The sequence below is a fragment of the Durio zibethinus genome, chromosome 6, assembly GCF_047325235.1.
Source record: "Durio zibethinus cultivar Kanyao isolate XHJ-2024 chromosome 6, ASM4732523v1, whole genome shotgun sequence".
Lineage (NCBI taxonomy): Eukaryota > Viridiplantae > Streptophyta > Magnoliopsida > Malvales > Malvaceae > Durio > Durio zibethinus.
Window position 1 is genome coordinate 30255876 of NC_143167.1, and position 12015 is coordinate 30267890.

At 34.9% G+C, this 12015-nt stretch overlaps 1 protein-coding gene across 4 annotated transcripts; it reads left to right on the forward strand.

Moving 5' to 3' along the window:
- Positions 1-820: 820 nt before the first annotated feature.
- LOC111285025 (formin-like protein 18) lies at positions 821-10957 on the forward strand. 4 transcript variants are annotated; one of them, XR_016343036.1, is made up of 18 exons: positions 852-1520; positions 2271-2971; positions 3176-3397; positions 3493-5525; positions 5617-5746; positions 6034-6105; positions 6424-6531; positions 6686-6727; positions 6812-6892; positions 6983-7033; positions 7137-7218; positions 7682-7776; positions 8455-8526; positions 8615-8731; positions 9384-9452; positions 9546-9612; positions 10192-10632; positions 10738-10957. XR_016343036.1 is itself a non-coding variant. In XM_089762721.1 (17 exons), the coding sequence occupies exons 1-17, from the start codon at positions 1448-1450 to the stop codon at positions 10377-10379; spliced, it is 4203 nt and encodes a 1400-aa protein (XP_089618847.1). In that variant the 5' UTR covers positions 852-1447; the 3' UTR covers positions 10380-10957. The 4 variants fall into 4 exon arrangements, 3 of the variants coding, with proteins under 3 accessions (XP_089618848.1, XP_089618847.1, XP_022729968.2); XM_089762721.1 differs by having other exon boundaries at positions 10192-10957; XM_022874233.2 differs by having other exon boundaries at positions 861-1520; positions 6424-6522; positions 10192-10957.
- The last annotated feature ends 1058 nt before the right edge of the window (positions 10958-12015 follow it).

Sequence of the window (12015 nt, forward strand, 5' to 3'; positions counted from 1 at the left end):
CTTTGATGATAAAGTTGAAGATGGCGACGGTTGTTGTGATAAAACGTAACACTGAACTTTTTTTTTTTTTTTATGATTAACTAATTTGTCACTCATTGATTGGTGTGAGATTTGGCGGGGGCATTTTTATTTTTCTTTTATTCCCCATCAAGGACCCTTATTTCATGTCATCTTTTTGTTAGTTTTTTGTAGCGGCTGTTGATTTAACAGCCTAACCCATGTTTGATTTGATTTTGAGCCGGATTAGGCCCACTAAACTACTCGCTTTTTTTTTTTTTGCCTTTCTTAAGGTGGATGCCAATAAAATTTACTCAAAAGAGACAACCACTTTTAAGTCGTTAAGTGTGCATGAATTTTGGCCAAACAAAAAAAAAAAAGGTGTGCATGAATAACGTCTTTAGGGATTAGGCCATCAAACTTACTTGTTAATTGCACGATTAAATGATTTTTTTAAGTCCATTATTTTTTGGATTAATTCATGTATTATTAGAGTTGATATTTAAAAATTTTAAAAAATTTATGTATGTAATATTTTTTTAATTAAATAAATAATAAGATAAGAATGTTTAAAAGTAAATTAAGAATTTAAAAAAATAATGTTTTTTAAATAATTTTATCAACATTTTTATTATAAATGATATTAAATATAAATGTAATGATTAATGTTATTTGTAATTTTTAAATTATAAATAAATATTTAATGTGATATTTAAATTTAAATAAAATTAAAAAAATAATTTTTTAATTCATATTAATTAATAAATTTATAATTTAAATATTATATTAAAAATGTTTAAAATTTAGATATAAAATTGATGACATTAATCGAAATATAAATTATAGATTATAAATAATAGACATAGATATGTAAATATAAATGAATATAAATTGTAGATATTGAGTCATTTGTATTTTTGAAGGAAAATAAAAAAAAAAACGAAAGAAAAGGAGAATAATGAAAAAAATAAATGAACAGGGACCAATCACTATCGTCATCCATTAACAGAATAAAGAAAGAAAGAAAAAAAAAAAAAAAACAGAGCACAGAGACAAAGCTGAGATTTTTGGTTGGATCCTCTTCTCTTATTTTATTCCTTTTGATTCATGGTAACAAACCTCTCCCAACCCAAATCTCTGTCCATACAAAACCTTGTTAGAATTGAATATTGTCTCCTCTCCTTTCCTCTTCTTTCCTTTCCTTTCTTTCCCTTTCTCTCTCTAAAACCTAACTCTTATCTCTTAACGTCCCTTGATTGAAAGCTAAGTTTCTCTGACACTTCCCTCAAAGCTTGTTGCTTCCAAATCCAGCAATATTCCCTTCCCATTCCTCTGCCAAGTGCCAATGCAATCATTTGCACCATTTTTCTTCTTCTATCTATATATTACCTCAATGTGGGTAACTTTTTCTTCTAGGCTGAGTTGATTTTTGCCGGATCTTGGAACAACAATGGCGTTGTTTAGAAAGTTCTTTTATCGAAAGCCGCCTGATGGGCTCTTGGAGATCTCTGAAAGGGTTTACGGTACGCTTTTGTTTTCTTCTTTTCTAATTCAAATTCAATTTGCTTCTGTGAATTTTAGATAAAAATGGAAGTGAGTAAAATGAGAGTAATGCTAATGCCGACTTGGGAAAAGTTCTTTTGGCATGTTTGAATTGCAGACATGTACGTTCAATGGTATCGAACTCCAGTTCATCAATACTAGAGAGAGAATTTCTTTTTGTTGGGAGAAAACTAAGATTAAATGATTTTTTTCATTAAAAAAATTGATTGGATGCGTAGTATAAGTTGCTGGGAATATTATGATAAACACTTTTACAAGTTCAATGGGGCCTGTAAAACTTTGAAGTAGTGTTTCTTTAATCGACTATCTTCATAAAAAAATCAATTAACAATGTAGTGTAAACTCTGCTGCGTGCCATAGTTGCAAGAATTCATCCTTTAAGCCATAAGCTGATGTTTTAGGTTAGGCATCATTTTATTAGTAGTTTAGATGCTGTTATATATGGTTCTAGTGTTAATAAGGTGTTTTTATAATTTATTCCTCTTTGTCATCTGTAAGGGTTTTGAAAGGTTTACATAATCTGGTCAAGGAGATTTTGATTTCCCTGTAAGAGTGGTTTTTACTTACTGTTGTATGACAAATGGGTGCAAAAACAACTTAATCTATGCCATGTGGCAGTATATGTGAAACTGTGGTTGGCTTTTCAGTCACTGGAAAGTATTTTTGTATTACCTATTTAATAACCATTGTTCTGTTGTGTACGTTTGTAGTTTTTGATTGCTGCTTTTCTACTGACGTTTGGGAAGACAAGGAATATAAAATCTACATTGGAGGCATAGTGGGTCAACTCCGTGATCATCTTCCTGATGCTTCATTCATGGTGTTTAACTTCCGAGAAGGAGAGTACCAAAGCCAGATTGCTAGCATATTGTCTGAGTATGATATGACTGTAATGGACTATCCTCGTCAATATGAAGGTTGCCCATTACTCAACTTGGAGGTGATCCATCATTTCTTGAGATCAAGTGAAAGCTGGTTATTGCTTGGGCAACAAAATGTGATCTTAATGCATAGTGAACTAGGTGGGTGGCCAGTTGTGGCATTTATGCTTGCTGCTCTCCTAATATATAGGAAGCAGTTCACTGGCGAGCAGAAAACATTAGAAATGATCTATAAGCAAGCACCTCGTGAGCTTTTGCATTTAATGTCTCCCTTGAATCCACTACCCTCTCAACTAAGGTATCTTCAATATGTCTCTAGGAGAAATGCAGGTTCAGAATGGCCTCCATCAGATAGGGCACTCACATTAGACTGTATTATTCTAAGATTTATTCCTAATATGGATGGTGAAGGGGGCTGCCGTCCAGTATTTAGGATATATGGACAGGATCCTCTTATGGCTGCTGACAGGACCCCCAAAGTTCTATTCTCTACACCGAAGAAGAGTAAACTTGTTCGCTATTACAAGCAGGCGAGTCTGATTCTCTTTTAATCTGTGAAATAACTTTTATACTTCATCCTTTATTTTAGTTTTATTCTTTTGAATGGAAGCTACTTCTCCCTCATCACTATTCACAATGTGACTTCGTTTGCTTTCTACTTTGGAAATGAAGTTACTCTTCTCCACATCATAATTATTTATTTATATTTTTAAATTCTTCATTTATTCTTGCAGGTGGATTGCGAATTAGTTAAAATCGACATCCAATGCCATGTTCTGGGTGATGTCGTGCTCGAATGTATTAGTTTGGATAGTGATCAGGAGCGGGAATCAATGATGTTCAGGGTCATGTTCAATACGGCATTTATAAGATCAAATATTTTGATGCTTAACCGTGAAGAAATTGACATCTTATGGAATGCCATGGACCGATTTCCAAAGGACTTTAGAGTAGAGGTATATAACTATATATTTTTCTTCCTCCGTACTTGGGTTTTTTTCTTGTGCTCTTTGTTCTGTTTTTGGATGGTTATTATTTTGTCTGGGTGAAGGTTATTTTCTCAGATGTGGATGTTGCAACTTCAGTTATTTCAATTGATTTACCTGGTATTGAGGAGAAAGATGGCCTTCCCATGGAAGCTTTTGCTAAAGTTCAAGAGATTTTCAGCAATGTTGATTGGCTATCTCCAAAGACAGATGTAGCAAATATGCTGCTTCAGCCGATCTCAGTATCAAATATACTACAAGAAAATTTGGAGACAGGTTCTCCCAAGGGTATGGAAAGAGCCATTGTCTTGCATGATGATAAAGTCAAGGAGAAATCAAAATTACAGGTATCAGAACACATGCTTGCAAGTCCAACATTTGCTTCTTTGGAGAAACAATCTACATTCTCTTTTAAACCATCGGACCACAAGCCTGCACGGCCTAAACCCTCTTCTGTATCATCTTCAGATACAAGCCCAATTGAGGGGAAAACCGAATTGCAAGAACTTCAAGTTGCTCCACAAGAAGCAGAACATTCTAAGACCTCTATTAAACTATCCCCAGAAGCAAATTCAATTAGAAGAACAGTTGAAATTCCAGAACTTCAAGTTGCTCTACAACAGCCTGTGCAATCTACATCATCTTTCAAACCAACCCTAACTGTAAATTCAACCAGAAAGAAAATTGAACCCCAAGAACTTCAGGTTGCTCTTCAACGGCCTGCAAAACCTAAGATCATATCCCAGCGAGTGCCTTATTCTTCAATCTCTGCACCAGTTTCATATTGCAATTCCTTGGAAGGCTTATCTTTGCCAATATCAAGATACCATAGTGCACCTTCAGCTCTTGGCATTACAGCTCTATTGCATGATCATGCTGTATCTAAAAGTGAAGAATGCCTTCATCCTTTGACATTACCTTTATCTTCCTCCGCTATTTCATCTCCTTCTTTGTCAAATGCACCTAAACCTTTGCAGCTTACTCTTGCGATTACTTCACCAAATCCTCCTTCACCTGGTACACAATCTACCAGTGAAGCTCCCCTAATAACAAAAGCTTCTTCCATTCTTTCACCTAAAGAGACCTTAAAAGCAACACTTACCAAACATCCAGGAACCACAACACTTGGTATAGTTCAGTCATCATTTGTTCCTCCCCTTCCTCTGTTGCCTTCTCTTTCAGGAGCATCCTCTGTCATGGAAATTAATTCAAGCTCATCTTCTGCTTCTCAAGGCCCATCTTTTCCCGATATATTTCCTTCTCCTGCAGTGAAGAACTCATTCCAGTCTCCCCCACCCCCGCCCCCTCCTCTACCTTCCTTTTCAGGGGCACCTCCATCTCCCTTGGTTAAGAACTCACTCCAATCTGCCCCTCCCCCTCCTTCACCTCCTCCTTTTTCTGGCAAATCTCCTCCTATGGTCAAGAACTCACTACAATCTTGCCCTCCCCCTCCCCCTCCCCTGCCTTCCTCTTCAAGTCCATCTCTAGCTCCCACTGTCAAGAACTTGTCTCAGTCTTCCCCTCCCCCACCACCACTCCCTCCATTCTCAGGAATATTTCCATCTTCTACTGTAAAGAATTCATTTTCAGCTCCCCCTTCCCCTCCTCCTCCACCACTCCCTACTGCTGCTTCCTCAGCCACCTGCTCAATTTCTTCATCACCACAGCTTTGGACGTCTGGACCTCCTCCACCACCACCACCTCCCCTACATTCTGGATCTGTCTCAGATCCTACTAGTAAATCCTCAGTGCCACAGCCACCCCCTCCAACTAATCTTGCTCCAAAGGGTCTATCAAATAACTCTGCACATGTGCCACCTGTGCCACCTCCTCCAGCACCTTGTGCCAAAGGATTATCTAAAGCAGGTGATACCTCTCCACAGTCACACTCGGTAAGCAATGGCAATATACCTTCAATTCCAGGACCACCTTCTGGTGCTCCTTTGAGTTTGAAGGGACGGGGCATATCACGTGCTGGTCCTAAAAATCAGGCTCAATCCAGAAAAACCAACTTGAAGCCATATCATTGGTTGAAGTTGACAAGGGCCACACAAGGAAGCTTATGGGCTGAGGCACAAAAACCTGAGGAAGCTTCTAAGTACACATTTGTCACAGAAATATTTTAGTTCATATAATTCTATAGAGATGTACTATGGTTCAGTTTTTTTTTTTTTTTTAATCCGTGCTAGGGCTCCAGAATTTGACATGTCAGAACTTGAGAATCTTTTCTCTGCAGCTGCACCAAATTCAGATAATAGTAGCAGGGATGGGAAATCAAATCGTCGTGCCTCAGGCCGTAAACCTGAGAAAGTCCAGCTGGTAATTAGCATGTTAATTTTTTTGAACACGTTGAATCCCAAATTAGTTTTCTTGATTGCCTCACCCAGGTTGTAAATTCTGTTTTTGTACCAAACTGGAGCTGAAAGGATTTTTCTTTTTGTTTCTTTAAACCTGTCTGCCGTTTCATACTTGGTTCTAGATGGTGATTTTCCATAACGTTATTTTTCCTGGTTGGCACTCTTCTTTATCTTCTTGATAATCTCTTATTCATCTTGGAGCATCTAATCCGAGTTTGCTATCTCACCAAAAATTCATTGATATCGCAGATTGAGCTTAGGCGGGCATATAATTGTGAAATCATGCTCACTAAAGTTAAAATTCCTTTGCCTGATTTGATGGTAAGATAAACCATATGGCATTTCTCTTAAAATAAATGCTACTTGATCGTAGTTGAGATTTTCAGTTATAGCTCAATGTACAAGAGACAGGTATCATGGTTTTTCACTGTTAATAAATGACAAGATTTAATTCATAGATGTGTATATGTTAGGCTTAGATCTTTTTCTTTCCCTTTTTCTATTACTTTTTTTCCTCGCCACTTGGCTACCAAAATTATACTTAATATTACATTCCACATGTTAGTTTACAAATTGTTGCCCCTGAAATAGTCTTAAATTGGTCTTTTACATTTCTGCTTCTCTCCCACTATCTTGCAGAGTTCGGTCCTTGCCTTAGATGATACAGCATTAGATGCTGATCAGCTTGAGAACCTAATAAAGTTTTGTCCTACAAAAGAAGAGATGGAATTGCTCAAGGTATTGATAGTATGTGCTTATCTTTTCCCTCTCTGTGCTCTTAAGGTAACAGTTTTCAGATTTTAAGATTTTTAGATGTTCAAGACTATCTGTGTGGATGACACCATTTGGTACATTATGCCAATAATCATGGTTTAAGTGCTGATCATATTTCTATTTTCAGGTTTACAATGGAGATAAGGAAAACTTGGGAAAATGTGAACAGGTCAGTGGAGTATCTTTGTATACACTTTTCTTGAACAATTTAGTTTGCATTATATCCGATTACCTGCCTAGTATTTGGTGACAGTTTTTCCTAGAATTGATAAAAGTGCCACGGGTAGAGTCAAAGCTAAGAGTTTTCTTATTCAAGATACAATTCTTTTCCCAGGTATGAGGAGAACCCGTGTAATAAGATTGGTATGAGATACTTTCTGTTATTGTTGTTGTCGCCTAATTGGTACTTTTTGCACCTCTCCAGGTTCTTGACCTTAGAAATAGCTTGAATACTGTAAACTCTGCTGCTGAAGAGGCAAGTTAACTTTTCTTTTTATACAAGTTAGCTTTTTCATTTAAAGCTGTTCTTTTCCTGAACAATTTAGTCATTTGTACCATTTCAACAATGCATTCATCAGGTGAGGAATTCGGTCAAATTGAAAAGGATCATGCAAACTATTCTTTCTCTGGGAAATGCATTGAACCATGGAACTGCAAGGGGTGAGTGATTTCATTGATGAGGTAGATTTTATTAATAGATGAAGAACATCTTATTGCAGTCATCTTTTTGTGCTCCATTCTGGTGAAGATAGATTTGTCAATGGAAACCAAGGCCAATCTCCTCGCTGCTGATTGCCTTCTATTAATTTGCTTGAATGATTTGTCCATGTCACCATTTCCTTATTGTTGATTGAGACTCTAAATGTTCAACACAATCCTATAGTTAATTACAGGCAGCTATGCATTGAGTGTGTCCACTAATCCTGTGATTTTTCCCAAATGCTAACAATAGAAATCTGGTACCTAAATGAGTTTCTGGTCACTTTTATTCTATTAATCACCTCTGCAATTGCTATTGTTATTTCTGTACATTCTTGTCCCCAGATGGCAGTTCTGTAGAATCTTTTGAAGAAGCATCAACTTACTCCAAGCATTTCAGTAATTTATGGTTTTCCTCCCACAGGTTCTGCTATTGGTTTTCGGTTGGATAGTCTCCTTAAACTCACTGACACACGAGCTCGGAATAACAAGATGACTCTCATGCATTATCTGTGTAAGGTAGAAGATCATCTACCTTTCTTACTTTCCCTGATACTGATTTTTGCTGTTAAATTTGCCTGAATAACTTGAATAATTTTGCACTTGTACAATTATGTTTCAAAATGGAATGCTTCTCTGTTTGTTTATAAGACCATAGTAAAATGCATGGTGTGCGCAGACATTTATTGCATCATTGTTTAATTTGGTTGAAGACTAACTTTAAAATGTGAAGGTCGCTAAGATCATGAAGAATTCTTGCAGAAAAATGCATGGCATGTTTTTGTTTTACATTTGTAATGATGGGATTTGATTATGCAAATATAAAAATATCGATTAGGATTGCATGTTAGTCTGCAATATCTTTTCCTGCTGAGCAAGCTTATCATCTCTTTACAAGTGGTTCTACAAGTAAAATGCTTTGTGCTTCTTTGGAGTGTGTATGTCTTTCGATTAAAAGATGGATTCAAAGTTGTTGATCTTTGCTGAAGTTCATTATCCTTCATTTTGAATGCATGTTTCAAATTTACGAGAGAGAAATTATATTATATTCATTTCTTTTTCCCAAAAATAAAGAATATGGGTGAAGAAACTGTTTAGTTTAGCTGCTTATATTGCTTTTATTACCATTGCAAACCATAACTTATTATATATGAAAATATTAATTTATACTTGCTGCGAATGGCCTATGATGTTTAGGTCCTGGTCAATAAGTTGCCAGAATTACTAGATTTTCCAAAAGACCTTGTGACTTTGGAAGCTTCAACAAAGGTAAATTTATTATGGCCTTTTGAGGTCATACTTAATTTGCTTGGCCTTTGGCATATGCTGCTAAGCAAAATTATTGGTTACCATGCAGATACAATTGAAATGTTTGGCAGAGGAAATGCAAGCCATTAGTAAAGGGTTGGAGAAAGTTGTACAAGAACTGACCGCCTCAGAAAATGACGGTCCTGTGTCTGAAACTTTTTGCAGGGTAATTCCTATATATCAACTAGTTATTTTGCACGTCAATGAGGATTCTGCACATTCATGCGTTGCTTGGATTTTCTGCTAGTAATGAATGCATTGTCTTTTAGGGGACACCATAAGCTTGGCTTTTCCTATTCTGTCCCCCCATTCCCTTTGCTAAAATAACCATGTTGGATAATTTTTAAAGAGGAAGAAGATGGTGCATTAAAGTTTTCAATCAAGCTCTTCAGTAATTAGTACTTTAGTAGGTCATATTTGGCCTTTGCACAAGCTAAATATTAGGATGTTCAAGTCAATCTTGGTTAAAAGAAACTTGCATAGAGCTGTTGAGGTTGGAGGTTTGGTCAAAAGTTCCTGAACTTTATTTTCATCCAATCATCTTTACCACTCAGCATTGGGTTTCTTGATATGACAACTTATTAATGATGGCCAATATGAACCACTGTGAACAGTCTTCCAAATTATTTTAGTAAATATTCATTGATCAGGATACCTAATGCCCTAACGGCAAAACTTCTTCGGCCTTCAAAATATCAGGTGCAAATCAAGGGTACCATGAGGCTCCGAGCTAATCTATATCTCTTGTCTTAGGAATCATATTTTGTTTGGATCAATAGTTGCTAACAACTAATGCTTTTATTCATTTAAATATTCAGACTTTAAAGGAGTTCCTTAGTTTTGCTGAAGGTGAAGTCAGGTCTTTGGCTTCACTTTATTCTAGTGTGGTATGTATCACTTTGAAGAGTTACTTTTCTAACATCTTTAATGTGCTTGCAACATAACAAACTCATTAGCATTTCTAAATTTGATGTCTTCAGGGTAGAAATGCAGATGCCTTGGCTCTCTATTTTGGAGAAGATCCAGCACGTTGCCCATTTGAGCAAGGTAGCTGTTAGTCTAGACAAGTTTGTTTAATGCTTACTGAAAACCCTGCAACAGTTTAGGAATTTATTGAAAGAACTGTTTCATTTACATTTTGCTACTAATCTTTTTGATAAAATGAAATGGGGGCAAGATGAAGGGGAGGGTTTTTGAAGCCTGGGAGAATGGAAATTTAATGGTCTAATTAATCGGAAGTAATCTGTGCCTTGTTGATTTTCTTTTATTGTAGAAATATTTCTGCTGATCCTCAATAGCAATAGTTTGAGTGATGCTGTCCTATATGGTGACAGTGACCCTCTCTTGATCTAGTAATTGATGGTCACTTTTGCATCAGAATGGAATTGAAGATGCAATTGTCACTTCGGTGGACACCTATAGTAAAGTTGATCTGATTTAGATATTATAGCTAGCATTTATGCTGACATGTTAGTTCTAAGTAATTTGATGATAGATACCCTGACTTTGAATGCTTTGGACTACTATTAGCCAACATGCACCCATGTGATTCTTAGCTGCAGAGCTGTTTTACGTTTTTAGTGTTGTTCATCTACTTTATTTTATTAACTGCCACTTTTCCTATAGTTGTGTCTACTTTGCTCAACTTTGTGAGGATGTTTGTTCGAGCACACGAGGAAAACTGCAAGCAGCTTGAATTGGAAAAGAAGAAAGCACAGAAGGAGGCAGAAAATGAGAAGCTGAAAGTTAGTACTCTCACAAAGGAGTCTGATCACATGATACAGAGTCCAAACAAAAGTGCCAATATTCAGTAATTGACGCGTATAACCTCCATATTTCTGTCCATTACCATGACATTCTGATTCTCCCATATGAAATCAGTACAGTTTTGCTGCATGGTGGGAAAACCCTTGGAGGCTCAGAGCATGAATTATAGCTGGCAACATTTTTATCATTGTCATCATGTCATGGAGAAGAATGTATCATATCTAAGTCGGCAGCAAGAATAAGGGGTTATAAATTAAAACGCAGGTGGGGCATAGCGGGCCCAAATACCAATCTAAAATAGTAAGCTATTCTAATTTCTAACTGCATTGAAGGTTTGGACATTGCTGTTACTGGATTCTATGCCTGCCAATTCAGTCTTTAACGTGCTTTCCGGTTTTGAAACAGAGCTGATGGATGGAATTCATATTAGATCCTCTCAAGCCACTTGTACGATACCTCTAAAAAATTTTGTTGTAAAAATGTAGGAGTACATGATAGTTTTATTCTCTTATTAATATATATATATATATATATATATATTTATCTTTTTTTCTTCTGTAAATTTTTAGTTATAGGGATCTAAATGTCAAACGATATCTATCAAGATGATTAGACAGTTTCCTCATCCTGTATTTTACTGCACTTGGTTCGTTCTTCTCTGTTTCCCTCTGTGAGGATCTCGTGTCCATTGCATACGTGTATATATATATTGCCAAATGTAATCGATTTAAGATATTATGGTCTTTGAGTAATTCGGCTAATGCCTTGTGCCTCCAGTTCAACCATAGATAATCTCAAGTCTCTTGTATGAAACATGGGTCGCAATTGCTACTCTAGAGCTACCAACGTATGAAAAGTTAATCATTGCTGGCTTACTTTTTTAGCTGTTATGGCAATTATAACTTGGTAAGTTATCCTCTGACTATTCTAAATTGCTCGAAGGGTGTTTGGTATGGGATAATTTATTTAAAAATTACGGTGATTTGTAATTAATAGATTTAAATTTTTAGAAGATGGTGATTTTAAATCACCGAGGTGATAAGATTATTATTTTAAGGAGTGATTTAATTTTCAACTTAAAAGAATAAAAAAATTTTATTATCTTAAAAAATTAACTTTTAATATTATTTTTTGATTAATTTATTCTCATGAAAAATATAGTTAACATTATTCAAAGAAGCTGGTTATTAAAAATTTTTAAAAATTAATTTTTTAATCACTTATTTTAAAAATATTTTATGTTATAAATTTGTATTAATTAGAAAAACTATTATAAATTTATTTAATAATTTTTAAAAAAAATATTTTTATGAAAATTGATTTATATTTTATAGTTTTTATAAAATAATGTTTAATTATTTTAATGTTTACTTTTTTATAAGATTATTTTGGATATATTGTATTATATGATTTATTTATTTTTTATATAATACAAAACACAATGATTTAAAAATAACAGTTATTTATAATATTGTATCAAACTAATTTGTTACCTGTGCAATATACAAATTATTTTATTTTATTAATTTATTTTAATTATTATTTAATCAATTATTTTTCAATTGTAATTGAAACTATTTTTTTTTTCTTTTTTTTAGTAGATTTAGTTTGTGATGTGGTAAGTTAAAAACTACTTGTCATTTAATCTAGTTATTTGTTATCTATTTAATAAGGTAATCATAA